This window comes from Schistocerca nitens, chromosome 4, assembly GCF_023898315.1.
Source record: "Schistocerca nitens isolate TAMUIC-IGC-003100 chromosome 4, iqSchNite1.1, whole genome shotgun sequence".
Taxonomy (NCBI): Eukaryota; Metazoa; Arthropoda; class Insecta; order Orthoptera; family Acrididae; genus Schistocerca; species Schistocerca nitens.
This window is the reverse complement of record NC_064617.1, coordinates 16,204,410-16,222,213: the sequence shown is the minus strand read 5'-3', so window position 1 is coordinate 16,222,213 and position 17,804 is coordinate 16,204,410. Positions and strand designations below refer to the sequence as shown.

The following is a 17,804-nucleotide window of genomic DNA, read 5'->3' as shown; positions in this document are numbered from 1 at the left end:
TATTTTAATAAAACAGAGTACCCACAAATTCTTATAAATTAGTACAATATTACTCATTTTTGAGTTTGGCACTGGCCTGTACAGACACACAGACCGTTTCATATTCAGTAGCATTAAAGGACTACCGTGCAAGTATAAAAATGTGGCAGTGGGAATAAATGCATAAAGAAATCTAACTAATTACTTAATGCCACAAATTCATCAGTAAAATTGTGTATTCACAAACATTAAAAATATCTTGTCAGTAGCAGAAAAATCCAGGCACCATGAAGTGCACAATTCTTCAACATCAAGTTTTTTACCATTAAATCCATGGGGGTACTGAAAATATCCTTATTGATTTTCCATCTGGCTACTTGTATCTCTATCACAAATATGGTAAAAAGCTGCCAAAGTGTCTAAGGCTCCAGTGAGATGGGATCTAGCAGCTAAGGTAGCTTCCACTTCACAAAGATGCCTCATTACCACAAAGCTAGCAGACCAGTGCTGCATGCTCTCCTCTTTCGCTGCCATAATTGTCAATAATACAGAAAATTTGTAACATAAAATGAGGGATTAGTTGTATACTCTATGTGTGCAACAGCCTTTCTGCAGTCAAAAACAATTTTATTACCTCAAAATCACACTTTCATTGAAAGTCACTGTGAATATTTAATGGAAATGACAAGAAAATGTTAAGTGACTTTAATAGGATAATTCTGTGGCACTCCAGAAAGTAACTCAATGACACAAGTGTTTCCCAACATGTTCTGTGATGTTGCAAAGTCTCAATTATACTAGCAGCAGGAACAATATGTTTCTCCAAGCGACATGCTTCTTGAGGTGGTTTTGCACATGAGGTGATACAAGAGTGTAGTTATGAGTAATACTCGGAAGCATTGACTGCAACTGTAACACCATAAATTAAGACCAATTGGAATTATTTGGGTGGCCCTCCTCTCCAAAACCTGTTATAATTATTTTTGTATTTCTGTCTTAAGCAGAGTGCAAACTAAAGAACTCATTCACCAAAAGTGATTAGCTTTACTTAAGTTTTCAAAACAGGTATTGTTTTAACTCCGACAATACCCCATAACAAAGGAACACAAATGCAATGTCAGCAACACAGCACTGATAGCAAAATGCAATCATTCAGAGGGAAATTTCGGAAGCGCCCTTCAGCATAATGAGAGACACATTATTTTACTAATACCACTTCATGTAGCAGTGCACTGTGCAGAGAAATAATGCACATTATCCAACAAACCATGCTGAAAAGGCATAAAGAAATAAAAACAAGAATGTAAAGGGGAACACAATATGGTGACAGAAAAATCTTTACCACATCATCCTTAAGCAAAACTGTCATTCAGTCTATAATAATCGAAAGAAAGAATAGTAACTTCTATCCATAATGATTACAAAATAAATGCTGCTGATACTTTGTCCATAAAATCAAATAGCATCTGATGAATGAGCTACTCAGTTTGCAGTATGATTATGATGGGGATGGGGGACCAAAATAGCAATTAGATATTCACCTACCTAAGCATGAAGCAGATTTTCAGTACAACACATTGTAGTTCATACTTAATTTATTGCCTGATGGTTTCATATTAATTATGCCTGTAGGCTATCAGAATATTCATAAGAGAATTATGAAGGACTAATTGTTAGAACAGACTGCTATATTAAGTGACATTAGTAAAATAATATGACTCTCACTCTGCTGAAGGGCTCAATGATGGCAAGATTACAGATAAAAAGTTAAACAATTGTAGACTGGAACTTCACTAATAAATGCAAAAGAGAGAGCTGATAGCTGGAAAGAGTACACAAGAGAGTCTATGAGGGGAAAACTTGTGAGATGACATGCTAGAGAAAGAAACAGGAGGTGATACAGAAGAGACAGGAAATTAAGTATCAGAGTCATAGAGCTGTAGAAAACTTACGACTGAATAAGCCAGAAGTGATACATAACATTCCACCAGAATTTCTAAAATCATTGGTGGAAGTGTCAACAAAACAACTATTCATCTCAGTCTGTAAAATACACAAGTTTGGAGATGTACCATCTGACATTTGGAAGAATATCATTCACAGAAACCTGAAGATTGCAAGAGCTGACGAGTGTGAGAATTATCACACAATCAGCTTAACAGCTCATGCATCCAAGTTGCTGGCAAGAATAATACACAGAAGAATGGAAGAGAAAATTGAGGATGAGTTGGATGATGATCAGTTTGGATTTAGGAAAGATAAAGGTACCAGAGAGGCAATTCTGACTTTTGGTTGGTAATGGAAGCAAACCTGAACAAAAATGAAAACACGTTCATAGGATTTGTTTACCTGTAAAAGTTTCTGACAGTGTTGAATGATGCAAGATGTTCGAAATTCACAGAAAAACAGAGGTAAGCTATAGGGAAAGATGGGTAATACATGATGTGAAAAGGAGCCATGAGGGAACAAAAAGAGTGGAAGGTCAAGAACAAAAAGTGTAAGACAGGAATGTAGTCTTTAATCCCTACTATTCAAACTATACATTGAAGAAGCAATGATGGAAATAAAAGAAAGGTTCAGGAGTGAAATTAAAATTCAAGGTGGAATGATAGCAATGATAAGATTCACTTATGACATTGCTAGCCTCACTGAAAGTGAAGACGAATTACAATATCTGCAGAATGGAACGAAGTGTCGACTGCGTACAGAATATGGACTGAGAGTAAATCAAAGAAACATGAAAGTAATGAGAAGTAACAAAAATGAGAACAGTTAGAAACTTAACATCAGGATTGCTGGTCTTTGGTGTGATGTCATGTGTGCTGGACTGCTGCTAAAACTGCTTGCCAATATTTTATAAAGTTTTAGCCTTCAGTTAACCATTTTAAAGTTTATTTGTGTTAATATTTGCTGTAAAAGTAACTTATTAGCGGGTTTTCATTAATCTCAGTCTTTCTTCCTGTGTTATCGACTCGTGTGGTCTGTTATTAGTGAGTGTGCTTACATCGTTCATCCAAGGCTCAAGTCTCAGTAGTGTGTTTACATTTTGCGGCGTGCAGTTGCAGCTGTAGCGATTGTAAAGCTAAGTATTGACAAAGTTATTTGTGCACTGTTATAAGGTTATTAAATTTAACAGTTTTCAGCAGTGTTTTGTGCTGTTTGTAGAAAAATAACAATTTAATAAACTTCTGGAAACATTCACTCACTGTGTTTTCTAGAGTTTTTTGTGCATTGGTCGTTCAGTAGATTTCGTGCTTTTGTTTTCAGCTGAGGTTTCTTAATGTTTCTCGTGAAATATTTCAGTAAAAATTTCATTCAGTGTTTTAAGTTTGTTGAGTGGTCCAGTGGTCGCTTGAATTTTTGGTTTTAGCTAATAATTTTGTGAAGTTTTATCGATATTGGAATTAGCTATGCTGTAGTAGTATTAATACAATTAGTTGCTTTCTTAGTAGACAGGGAATTTCGAGACTGCTATTGTTAGTTCCATAAATAGTTCTGCTGGTGTACCTGAACTTACGTAATGTAGACATGTAGGTTTTTTTTTCAGTAACTGTAAAATTTTACCGTGAATTTGACGTGTGGGCTCTGTCATAGATTTGTGAGTAGTGGGTTATGGAGTGGGATTTGTTCAAAGCATTTTAATTGGGGGTAACGCAGTCGGGAAGCCAGTGGGCATTCTAGCAAGATCCTCTCCTGGGAATGCAGAATCTGTGGTAGTAATAAGTTGATAGAGGAGCAGAAGTGTAAGATCTGTGCCCTTCACGTGCAGTTACAACACGCAAAGGAGGAACTACATAGGTTCAGGAGGGTGAAGGGTGGTGGGGAATGGGAACTAGCAGTTGGCAAGAAGGCAGCTAGGAGCAGGAGGTATTCAGACAGTTATACTTTGCATATATGCGATAGATTTGACCAACTGTTAGAGTTGAATGGAAAGGAGCCTCTTGTAGCTGTAGATGTAGATGTAGGGAACATTCAGCAGTCCTCAGCAGTTAGGTTGGTTGGTTGTTTTGTTTAAAAGAGGAGGGGAAGGGACCAAACTACAAGGTTATTGGTCCCTTGTTCCTAATAAAACAATGCCACAAGTAAGAGAATAAAACAGACGAGACATATAAAACGAAACGAAAAGAAAGGAAAAATCGCAACAACGAAGGAAAGGCAATGAACACTAAAAGGAACAAAAGAGGACAAGAAAACAACAGAGAGACACTAGAAACAGAAGAGATTAAAACAAGAAAGCAGATTACAGTGGCTGGCCGACGACAAGAAGAAAAAGGAAAAGCCAGCCACTCTGCAACACTTTAAACCCTCCACCCTAAAAGCACTAGGGTGGAGGACACAGAGGGAGACGAATACGTGCTAAAACTTACATCAAATGATAAAACTCGCCCTAACAAATAAAACTAAATCAGCCAATGAGGCGTTGTCAGATAAAATGAGCAGCAACAAGTCCGGTAACCCAAGATTTCTTCGCCAAGCGTGGCCAATGCGGAGCCGGCAGAGTGGGTTTTTACCAGGTTTGAGCACCGGAATGATGGTGTTCTCCCGCCATTGCAATGGAAAGACGCCATCGCACCAGATCCATTTGAAGATGACGAGGATATGTCGCTTGTACTCAGATGAGAGATGTTTAATCATCTGGCTATGTTGGGGCAATGTGCAAGGGCACTGAGGAGCTCCCACATTGTAAATGTGGCGTTATAGGATTCACTGTGGCGTGGAGTGAATAAGAGGACTTTCCCTTCCAGCCATCGTTTGAGAGTGCAAAAGGCTGGGGGGTAGTTCTCTGACGCAGAGGATCGAGCAAAGTGCTCAGTAATCGCATTTGCATCAATAGATAACATGCCATTTATGGTAACACCGGGAACACCTGTTGGGGTCTGGTATTCGAAAATACATTTAATCTTTGCCCAGACTTGGTAAGGCGACGTATGGCACCCAATGGTCGAGACGAACCTCTCCCAACACTCCTGCTTCCGTCGTTTGATAAGTTGGCAAACTCAGGCACGGAGCCATTTAACGATTATGAGGTGCTTCAGGGAAGGGTGCCACTGTAGAGCTTGCCAACGCTCCTTAATTGCTTCAGTGACTTCCTGCGACAACCAAGGGACTGCCTTATGCCGGGGGCACCCTAAAGAGAGGGGGATCGCGTTTTCTGCTGCAGAAACAATTGTTGTAGTCACCTGCTCCACCATTACATTGATGTTACCATGTGGGGAAGATTCACCAGTGATTGCAGAGGTGAAAGTTTTCCAGTCTGCCTTGTTTGAAGCCCATCTGGGCAGGAGTCCGTGGGCCTGACACCGGGGCAGTGACAGGAAGATGGGGAAGTGGTCACTACCACACAGGCTGTCATGTGCTCACCAGTGGATAGATGGGAGAAGTCCAGGGCTGCAAAATGATAAATCAATGGCCGAGTAACTACCATGAGCCACACTGAAATGTGTGGCGGCCCCAGTATTTAAGAGGCAGAGGTCGAATTGCGACAGTAAAGTTTCGACATCTCTGCCATGGCCAGTAAGCACGAAGTCACCCCACAAGGAGTTATGGACCTTAAAATCTCCCAAAAGTAGAAAAGGTTTAAGGAGTTGATCAATCAGTGCAGCTAATACATTCAGGGGTACTGCACCATCTGGAGGAAGATATACACTGCAGACAGTTATTTCCTGTGTCGTCCTCCTCCTAACAGCCCCAGCTTCAAGAGGGGTTTGAAGGGGCACAGAGTCACTACAGACTGAGTATGGGACATAAATAGAAACTCCACTTGACACTCGATTATAGTCGCTACAGTTCCTGTAATATCCCTGATAGCCAGGGAGGGCCTGGATCCGCATTGCCAGAAACCAGGTTTCCTGGAGGGCAATGCAGATAGCAGCTGTAAAGCTTAACAGTTACCGTAGCTCAGCCAGGCGGTGGAAAAACCGCCGCAATTCCACTGGAGGATGACGTCATCGTGAGACTGGGAAGGCATGGAATATTCAATGAGGCAGTTTACGACTCATGGTCACCTGCCTCCCACCAACGTATTGCCTGAGCAGTCTATATCCATTGTGTCTGAGGGTCTGCTGAGATCTAGGTCCTCAGGAGATGCCAGAATCGCCATCCAGTCCTCAGACGCAGAACTTGTAGGTAGTGTTGGTGTGGGTGCCATGGCAATTTCCTTGGTCTTAGGGGTCTTCTTTTTGGATTTCTCTCACTGCTCCTTCAGTTTCCCTGACTGGAAGGATTTCACTGGCTCAGTCTCCGGGACTGAGGATGAGCGTGAGGCCCTACGACCAGCTGCTTTTGAGCTCTTCAGCCACTGGTGGGTATCATCTTTCCCACTAGCAGAAATCTGGAAGGGAGTGACCCAAGGGACCCCTTCCTAGTGAGAGAAGCTGATGAAGACTTAAGCTTCTCCGGCTTAGAAGTGGAGATGGACATCCCCGCTGGTTGGGAGGGTGTTGCTCCTGAAGTAGATGGTGCAGGAGCAACACGGAGGGAAGTGACCCCCACCATCAAGGGGGCAGGTGTAGTCTCCTGGCTCTGACAGGTGACTGGGGTAGGCGGAGCTGACAGCGCTAGAACTGTTGTAGTGGCAGCATAAGACGGTGTCACGCATGTAGGATGTAGGCGTTCAAATTTCCTCTTAGCCTCAGCGTAGTTCAGTCGGTCCAGGGTCTTGTACTCCACGATTTTCCTTTCTTTCTGGAGAATCCTGCAGTCTGGTGCGCAAGGTGCTCTGTGCAGTTGACACAGATGGAAGGCGGGGAACATGGAGTATTAGGATGTGATGGGCATCCACAATCTCGACATGTGACACAGGAAGTACAACGGAAGATATATGGCCGAACTTCCAGAACTTAAAGCACTGCATCGGGGGAGGGATATAGGGCTTCACATCACACTGGTAGACCATCACCTTGACCTCCTCAGGTAATGTGTCAGACTTGAAGGCCAAGATGAAGGCAGACTGCAAAAGAAGGCCCCTGTGAAATATGATACCCTGGACCATATTTAAGCTCTTAGGGGGTGTGATGGTTACAGAAACATCCCCCAGCTTGTCACAAACGAGTAACATCCGTGCCTGGGCAGAGGATGCTGTGTTGATCAAGACTGACCCAGATCTCAATTTGGACAATCCCTCCACTTCCCCAAACTTGCCCTCTAAATGCTCAACAAAAAACTGAGGCTTCATCATCATGAAAGATTCCCCTTCAGCTCTCGAACATACAAGGTACCAGAGCAAATAAGATCCACTGCCATCCTTAGACTGACGTTCCTCCCATGGAGTCGCCGGGGAGAACGATTTGGGGTTGTACTTCTGTGCATTGAATTGAGCTCGTGAACGCTTAGAGACTGCTGGTGTTACACCACCAGCAAGAGATGATGGACTACGCTTCATCACATGCCATCTGCCCTGATGCCATCCCCTCCAACCAGGGGCCCTCCCCACGGGTGCCACCCAGCCACAGCAAAGGCCACCTGGCAGGATGGTCATTGCCGGGAGTCCCAATGCCCCTTGTTATACGAGGGGAGTTAACGGCGCAGGGATCAGCAGAGCGATCCCCGTGTGGTCAGGGGGCTACAACCAACAGGGTACATGGCAGCCCCACCACAACGGACTGGCTGCCGTGCTGCATATCAGGTGCAGGCTGCCGTGCTGCATATCAGGTGCAAAGAAGTCCATGGTCATCGTCGACGAACAAAGCGACACTGCATAGTTCATGGTGGGAAACAGACCAAGGAAAGTGTCCTCGCCCAAGAGATGGAGAATGAGTGGGACTGAATTGCAATGACGAGAAAGTGGACTAAAGATCTCAAGGCACAGTGGACCCAATGCACCATTTTAGGCGCCCTTCCTCAATGGGCTCGCTCTTTGGGAAAATGGAGGTCAAACCCTACCAACCATTACACCAACAACCTGCATTTGGATCGGACTTCCTTAACTCTTGTGCAGAAAGGTGTGCAGTGTACCACTGCATCGATTTGCAATAAACTACCACTCGAATTCAAAAATCTTACCAGTAATAGACATGCTTTCAAATCGAAACTGAAGAGTTTCCTCATGGGTCACTCTTTCTATTCTGTCGTTCCTTGAAGATTTGCTCCTCAATTTCGTCCTACGGAACTTGACTTGTAAATAAATAAATAAAATCACGAAGTAGATGAGTTAAGGAATTTTGCTACCCAGGCAGCAAAATAATTGATGAAAGAGAGAGCAAGGAGGACATCAAAAGCAGACCAGCAAAAAGGGCATACCTGGCCATGAATAGTTTACTATTATCAAAAATAGGGCTTAAGGGGAGATGTAATGGATTTTGGTCCAAAAAATCGATTTTTCAAAAATTATGTTTTCTTGATCAGTCTATGTTGTGCGAGAATTTTATCGTGATAGCAGCTTTAGAATTGCCTTTAAACTGTTAAACTGATTAACTCTTCACTGTTGGCCGTTCCCACCTTTTTCCGACATCTGAGAAACTGCTTGCTTCAACGGAATTTTTGTAAATTTGAAGGCTATTTTCTTTCGATATCTTTGGCTGGCATCTACATCTTTGCCTGAAAACTTTCTTGCATATGGTTTATTTGCATTTTGACAATACTAACACACATTAGTAGGTGGAGGGTTGAATTCACAAACCGTTATGTAGCAGTCAAGATTTATGCATAATGGTTGGTGGAAAAACTGTGTTTAGGAAACGGAGGTTTCATGGAAATCGGTTTACCAACAAAAAAGAGGGTGCAGGTCCAAATGAAGAACATAAGCTCTCAGCTTCAGCATCGATTTGTACAGGTGCGTGAATGGCGTTGATATGGATTCCACAGGATTCAGACATATTGCAGGCTATAAAGATTTCATGTTCATGTGTTGGCTGTGAAAATATGGATTGCATGATTGTTGTTGAAGAAAGAAGAGAGGGAATAGCTTGTGATTTTAATGTAATTTGTAATTCGTGTGGCTGTGAATTTTGGTTTTCCTCCTCCAAAAAATCTGACACTAGTACCTGCGAAAGCAATTTTAGGTTAGCATATGTTCTGAGATGCCTTGGACAGGGCAGGGAAGGAAGTAACTTACTGTATGGTTTTCTGAACATGCCTCCATGTCGTGCAAGGTTTGAAAAAATAAATACAGAAATGTCTGATGCTGTGTGATACTTCCAAAGTCTCTATGAGGAAAGCAGTGGAGGAACTGGTGAAAATAAACCAAAAGAAATAGATCCTGTGGTAGATATTCAACACAGTGAATCTCCTACAAATGTTACTGACCTGTGTGTGTCTGTAGATGGGACCTGGATGAAAAGGGGTCACACATCTCTATATGCAGTTGCATCTGTTATTGTTATCGACTCAGGTAATGTTTTCGATGTAGAAATTGTGTCAAAATACTGCCATCAGTGTGCAACAGGCAAAATGTTCAGCAATGAAGACAGTGAGAAACTGCGGCAAGAAAAAAAAATTATAGTGGTTCAAGTGGGGGCACGGAGGCTACTGCAGTTGTGAGGATGTTCTCCAGTTCCAAGGACCTGTATGGTGTTAGATACACTAAATACCTTGGTGATGGGACTCCTCTTCGTTCTAAGATGTAACAAATAAAAATCCATACAATACAACAATAGAAAAGTTGGAATGTGCTGGCCACATCGAAAAGAGGCTTGGTGGTAGGCTTCGTTGCTTGCTGAAAGAGAAGAAACATGAAGTACCTGAGGAGAGAAAACACTAGGAGGAAAAGGCAGGCATACTCTTAAAGAAACTGATTGTCTTCAGTTATTTTATGGGAGAGCTAACAGGAAAAACACACAGAATTTTGAGGCAACGAGGCATGCTGTATGGGCAATTTTTTTCCACAAACTATCCACTGACAAAACACCAATGTACAATCTGTGTCCAAAAAACGGTGGTGTTAAGTTCGACAACAGAATGAGACGTATTCACACAAACACTCATTACTAGAACCTGTTATAAATGCAATTAAGCCCACATTCTGGTTTCTTGCAAACCTTGATTTATTGAGGAAGTGTCTTCACAGAAAGACACAAAATGCAAATGAAAGCCTCAATAATTTAATTTGGATTAGATACTCAAAAGGGCATTCTGTGGACTTTAAGTACTCAAAATAGATGCCTATGATGCAGTTTTATGTTACAATAATGGAAATAATGGCAGAATGGAAGTGCTGAAGAGAGTTGATATAGATCCTGGTGTGTTTACAACAAAAGCATTTTACACCTTCGATGAGAGCTGGGTCAATAAAGCTAACAGATCAGTGTCTCACCTCGCATATACAGGCCAGACAGGCTCGAAGAGGAGAGAAGAGAAACCTGGAGGATGAGGAGTATCAGTATTGAGGATTTTAAAATTGAGGTAAGCTTATTACATGTAGAAGTATGAGAAGGAAATCTCTGAACCTCATTTTCTGTTTTACATTTTTTATGTTATTAGAAGCCTTTTCTCAAAAAGAGTATGTGCTACTGCTATGAAATTCTGTTCGCAACATGCTGCTGTCTCCGTGGAACTAAAAAATACGAGATTCTGCAATTGCATTCTGATTTTTAGATAGTGTTTGTGGGGGAAAAAAGTTAAGTTTGGATGTGAAAATTAAGAACTCTGTTAATGATACAATTTGTACCATAAATTAATAACTGTAGTTCAGTGGTCTTATACCTTCTCTGGACACTACAATAAAAATTTCAGATTAACTGCACGATTAGAATTTGATTTATAGCTTTTTATAAAGAAGACAATCAAAAAATTAAAAATTCAAATTTCTGGCAAAATATTAATCCTGCATATTTTATTACATTTTTCCATTAAAACACAGCTCTTTTGCATTACACATGCACAATTTTAGATTTGTACATTAATAAATATGGCTGTAATGATATTTTAAATAAATGTTTACATTTTCCGTTACATCCCCCCTTTATTTGAGGAAGACATTTCTGAGAATGTATGTTTGGAGTACAGCATTATATGGTAGTGAAACATGGACTGTGGAAAACCAGAACAGAACAGAATCAATGTATTTGCGATGTCTTGCCACAGAAGAAAGTTGAAAATTAGGTGGACTAATAATGTAAGGAATGAGGCAGCTCTTCACAACATCAGCAACTAAAGGAATATACGTAAAACACTGACAAGAAGATGGAAGAGGGTTGTAGGATGTCTGTTAAGACATCATGGACTGACTAACTTCTATAATACTAGAGGAAGCTGTAGAGGGTAAAAACTGTAGAAGAAGACAGAGACTGGGATACATCCAACAACTAATTGAGGATATAGGTTGCAAGTGCTGCTCTGAGATGAAGAGGTTGGCAAAAGAGAGGAATTCATGGGCCACATCAAACAAATCAGAAGACTGTTGTCACCCCCCCCCCTTTCAAAAAAAAATGGGGGGGGGGGGGCTGGAATATCTTTTGTAAATTTGACCCCAAGTCCAAAAATAGCATTTTTCACAAATCTATGCATTAACAAGAGAGAGAATTAATCATCAACAGTACTTACAACAGAAGCTCCTGGACATCATCTATCAAGAAATCAGCAGAGTGCTGCTGGATGTTTTCTAGCAGTAACAACACTTACTGCAATCTTCTTTATTGTTTTTCTTACACCGCAATGGAAGGGCATCTCATCTGTTGCTAACAAATGAGAGTTGTGATGAATGCAATTCTGGGGATAAGTTCATAGTACACAGCACCCAGTTAGTGGTAATGGAGACACATACTGTCCTTTGATTGAGGAGATGTTTTTTGAAGTCCAGTCATTAATTGCTTTTTATGAAGTTACTCTAAAATAAAGGCACAATGTCTATTCACCAGAAACTACATTGGATATAAATACATGACTAGAAACTGGTTACGTTCAGCCAAGTATCCAGATGTGGCCATCCCACTGATTTTTGTTGCTTCGAATTAAAACATACGGCTGGAGTACACCAAACTTTTCAATGGTAAATGATCAAAGTTGATCACATTTGTCACTTATTGTATGCCTACAGAAATGAGAACACCACTTATTGGTGTGATTTCTGCGATGGTAGTTGCCTCATACACAAACGAAATGGGTTCCCCCCACCCCCCATCCACAGTTTCACCCCTCTATTAAATCCAAAGCAAACTCAAGTAACAAATATTAGGCTTTACCCATTTAACACCCCATTTCCCAATGCTTAAAACCAGCTAATATATTGACATGTGGAATAATCGGGTCTACTGCCAGATGTTTGTGTCGCTCTGGCATAATATTTCGGCCACGTAACAGGTAGCACCTGAAGAAGGCAATGAGTTACGTGGCCAAAATATTGTGCCAGAGCAAAACAAACATCCAGCAGTAGACCCGATTATTCCACATTTCAAGATCTCACCGGGAAAGCCTGAAGAGTTACAGCTAAAATATTGTTCAATATGTCACCATAAGAACAATGGTAGAATGTTACATTAAAAATGATGATTGATAAACACATTTATAGCAACTACATGGGAAAAACCACCATAACTTGGGCACCCCGTCCTCTCCCTGCACTTTCAAGCAAACTTTGTCTGCAACAGTAAATTACATACTTCAATATTCCTCACATTATAGGCTGTATGAGCAATGGTCACACCACTGTTGTTACTCCACAATTTTCATTCACTTTATCCAAGAAATTTAATGCAGAAAAGTAAACCACACTGGTAAGTAATCTTCTGGATATGTAAAAACTTACACTGCAGTTCAGTGGCAGATGGTGCATAATTCATAGTCACCTGAGCAGACACCAGCTGGTACAAGATGGCTGGTGGTCAGTGGATGGTGTACCATGCAATAATATGGAACTCATGAGTGGACACTTATTTTTTTGGAAAGAATATGATTTCCACAATGGTGGGACTGAGCCACATCTGTTTTATGACCTGGGGTTAGCTGGCAATGGCCAAAATTGGTCATTTCATTCTGAAATTGGTGCAGGTGTGATGCACAATAAATTATTTGTTCTAATGTCAAGAGTCGTTTGGGACAAATTCGAATGGAAGATATTGTTGTTATTGGCAGGTTAGAAAGTGAAGTAAATTATCTTTGATTTTCAATCATAATGATTCTTTCAGTAGATAGACTAAATGCCGTTCGAAAAATGGGGGAAGGAATGAGCTCAAACCCTCGACTTTATCTTTACATTGCGTAATGCCAGCCAAGAGACCACATGCAAATAAGGCCGCTGACTAACTCACGTGAAATACAACACTTCCTCAAGAAATTTCTGCACTCTACTGTGTTACAAGTTAGTGCAGATAGCTGGACTTAGGATTCCGAGGGGGCGACCAATTTTAGTGTCACCTTAAGTAAATGAATCTGACTCTGTCTCTGAACTGAATGGCTGGCTTTACGTTATACAGTGAGGACTTTACATAACACATAATTATCAGTTTTAAATTTGTGTTGTGATTGTTCTGCATTTTCAAGCCTGCCAGAGAACTCTTTTTTACATTACCACTTACTGGTAAAGAAATTTTACTTTTTATTTAGGCGAAAAAATGTTCTGTACACTTGTGTAAAATAACAAAATTGTCAGCACAATAATAGTCAATACCAAAATGAAACATAAACACTCAATTTCCAAACACTAGCAATATTCATTCAGAATTAAGGAGCGAGCACTGATGTTGAAATTCCTGAGATGAGAAAATATACTGATATCTGTAGGGTTACATTGGTAAGCTGCACCCTAGCTTTTTGTAGTGTGACCTATATTTGAGTTGCTACAGTAAATCACCTACACTAATTCTTAATTTAATGTGACAACTAATTTTCAGTGGTGTACCTCTAGCAGTGCATTCAAGTCTTGCTTGTCCAGATAGCTTCTTGTCAATTCCCTTCCATCAAAATCTAGTTCAGCTTTGTACCTCACTAGGAAATTTCCTATGTCGATTCCTTTTACATCATGAATAGCTCTAACCATAACATCTGATTCCAGCTCTGCATTGATTACATCCAGTCTCTCCTGGGGTATGGATCTGTAAAAGAAAGTACATAAAATGAGGCTATGTTCTACAAAAAGTAATTTCAAGCAAAGTAATAAACGTTAATATCAGTAGTTTGTAATAGGGTTCATGAAAATATGACCATCAGCTATAGCCAAGTATCAATTCAGAGTTCTGCACCTTGCACAAAATACAGAATTTACCCAAGGCACAGCTTTCTCTACTGTTTTTTTGCTTACACATTACCTGGTCTCCCTTCCAACATTATCAGGAACATTTCCTCTAGTGTTCCAATAAATTTTAGAGTTTTTTTAATGCAGTGCGTAAATGGAATCAGCTAAAACCAATGCCGCTCACCATGTGTTTCAAAGGACATGCTGCACTGACAGGAAATATCTGTCTGTAACTCATTACAAACAAAATATTTTTTAAAAGTGGAGTTTTGTGTGCCTATTCGCTAAAGCAATTCCAAATTAGTCTAGCGTTCTATTCAGTTTAACGCTATTTGTGGACAGGGACAACAACACATGACAAATAGCGATAATCCCAGCAGCAGCTGAGCAGTGCTGCTGCACGGTGGTAGCAGACAGAGCAGAACAGGCCAGCATGTGAGGCGGCTGGGTGAGCAAGTCATTACCAACACATGATTACGGGTATTTTAGTGTGTGTTGTTGTCAACTAACAGTGTGTCTCACACCCCATACTAATTCAGCCCACTGTAATTATCACTTTTTGACTACCCAGTGAATACGTCTCAGATGTACCCAATTTGCCTTATTTCATGCACCAGACTGTACCACACTATTAATCTGCTAGCTCTGATACGACATAGCACACTAAATTTGGAAATGAGCTTTCGAAGAGGAGCACTTCCACCTTGAAAAGAATTGTTTGCAACTTGCAAACCTACATTTTCCAAAAATGATCTGAGTTTCACCTAATAGTATTTGTCTGAAGTGACTTCATCTACATATGGTATACATGAAATTAATGAAAAGGCCAGTCTAGTTGCTCTGTAGAACAGTACTGAGTCCACAACCAGTTTCGGCTTTTTTGTTAATCCTTTCTCATGTGGATCTGAAAAATGACAAAATAATATCCAAAAAAATATAAGAAAAAGTCTGGTGGATTTAAAAGCCTGCTTGTCAAATGATGTCAGGATCATGATCCACTTGAGAATGATCATGACATCATTAGACAAGCAAGATTTTAAATCTAACATACTTGTTCTTATATTACTGTTATTACTGTGGATAGTAGTTCATCACTTTTCAGATCAACTTGAGAAAGGCTTTAAAAAAAAAAAAGGCTGAAACCCGTAGTGGACTCAATAAAGTTATACAGAGCAGCAGCCTTTTCATTAATTAAACAACCGGTTGCGGAGAAAATGGAGATGCTAATAAATGAAAGTCCACATAAAATGCATCTGACAAGTCTTGGCACGCGGGTGTGGCAAGTGTGTGAGCATGAGTGCATCTGCCACAGGAAGTCATTATGCATGTAAATGTCTTTACTAATCAACAATACTGTGCAAGATCAAGGGAGTTTCATTCTAAAGAAATAACCAGTAAACCCCCAATTTCATAAAGAATCAAACTCCGTATGATTACTTTACAAAAAGGTTAATGTGTTAAATATTTGACATTAAGCATGCAAATGAGAAGAAGTTTAACCATGTTTGAAGATATGTTAAATGCTATCATTATCAAACACTATATGGGTGTAGTCTGAGCAATTTGTGCTCCTTTTTTAACCAAAGTATGTTTTTCAAACATCTCAATGTTTATGCTGTCATATTTGCTTAGCTAATTGTCATACAATGATAATATTTTCCAGGTACACTCCATGGCATTTGTGGATACTGTCTGCAGACTGTGCTGTGAAAGCAATAAATCAGAATATCATAATTGATGATACTGTACAAACAGCGGAAATATAGTAAGCAATAAACTTCTTTCCTTACACCTTCTTTTTGGGGCTGGCAGCAGGAAAAAGTTTCAAAAAGCTTTGAAATTAAGTGTACACTTTATCTCTAAGTTCTTTCATTCTTACATATTGGATGGATATAATTTGGCTAATACGAAAGTCATGAGCTATGATGCCTGAGGATAAACAGTTTCTAACTGTAATACTTATCATGTCAAACTTTTAACGTAAGATTATGCTATCAATAGTATATTACGGAACCATTTTAAATTTGAGGAATAATTAGTCACATGAAATGGCAAAAATAAAATTTTTGTAGCTCTCAAAGCAGTCAGATGTGCAATCTGCAATTGGGGCCATGGACCACAAACCTGGTTGGCAATTTGACAACATAAAAGTCATACACACAGATTTCCTCTACTTCCCACTTTCAATTCTGGCTTTGCACCACATTACAATAGCTCTAATGAACCTGAAGGTTGGTTTCACCACCACAGTGGATCGATAGTTATGGTGGTAATGGATATAGTATACCCTTATCTCCTAGCCTCTAAACTGATGCCCAACCAGTAATTGAGGGACCTACAGTGTAACATAGGCGATAAAATAGAATTTTTTTCACATTTACACACCACTACTATGCACAGGTGACTGTGAACAAGTCCAGCAGCACCTGGGGACTGAAGCCCAGATACTTGAATTGGTGGTCTAGCACATGCTCCACAAAGTACACGCTTCCAAGATGCTAACTTTTCATGAGTGAAATGTGTTTGACATTACGTATTTAAAGTACATTAGAAATGTAAATAAATATAGCAACAACCAATGCCTAGATTTATTCTGCTTCTTTATAGCGTTTGTACAAAAAGCTAATTAACTCCTTGTTGCTGTTGTGGTCTTCAGTCCAAAGCCTGGTTTGATACAGCTCTCCATGTTACTCTATCATGTGCAAGCTCTTCATGTCCAAGTAACTACTGTAACCTACAGCCTTCTGAATCTCTTATGTATTCATCTCTTGGTCTCCCTGTATGATTTCTACCCTCCACATTGCCCTCCAATACTAAATTGCTTGATGCTTCAGAACATGGTCTACCAACCAATCCCTTCTTCTAGTAAAGTTGTGCCACAAATTCCTCTTCTCCCCAATTCCATTCAGTACCTCCTCATTAATTACGTGATCTACCCATCTAATCTTCAGCATTGTTCTGTAACACCACATTTTGAAAGCTTCTTGTCTAAACTAGTTATCGTCCATGTTTCACTTCTATACACGGTTACACTCCATACCAATACTTTCAGAAAGGACTTCCTGATACTTAAATCAATACTTGGTATTAACAAATCTCTCTTCTTCATAAGCTCTTTCCTTGCCATGGCCAGTCTACATTTTATATCCTCTCTACTTCGACCATCAACAGTTATTCTGCTCCCCAAACAGCAAAACTCATCTACTACTTTAAGTGTCTAATTTCCTCAGCATCACCTGATTTAATTCGACTACATTCCATTATCCTTGTTTTGCGTTTCTTGATGTTCAGCTTATATCCTCCGTTCAAGACAATGTCCATTCTGTTAGACTGATCTTCCATGTCGTTCCCTGTCTCGGACAGAATTACACAGTCATCGGTAAACCTCAAAATTTTTATTTCTTCTCCCTGAACTTTTAATTCCTACTCCAAATTTTTCTTTTGTTCCCTTTACTGCTTGCTCAACATACAGACTGAATAACATCAGGGATAGGCTACTACCCTGTCTTACTCCCTTTTCAACCACTGCCCCCCTTTCGTGCCCCTCGACCCTTCTAACTGCCATCTGGTTTCTGCACAAATTGTAAAAAGCCTTTTGCTCTCTGTATTTTACCCCTGCCACCTTTAGAATTTCCAAGAGAGTATTCCAGTCAACATTGTAAAAATCATTCTCTTAGTCTACACATGCTACAAACATTGGTTTGTCTTTCCTTAAGATGTT

The 17,804-nt window shown here is 40.1% G+C and overlaps 1 protein-coding gene across 2 annotated transcripts in view; it reads right to left on the bottom strand.

The window, feature by feature from the left end:
• The window catches only part of LOC126251529 (zinc transporter 9), a 214,573-nt gene that overhangs the window by 19,745 nt on the left and 177,024 nt on the right, over positions 1-17,804 (bottom strand). For both annotated transcript variants that reach the window (XM_049952022.1, XM_049952023.1), the window contains one exon: positions 13,751-13,943. In XM_049952022.1, the coding sequence (XP_049807979.1) occupies positions 13,751-13,943 (193 nt within the window). The remainder of the gene's footprint in view (positions 1-13,750; positions 13,944-17,804) is intronic.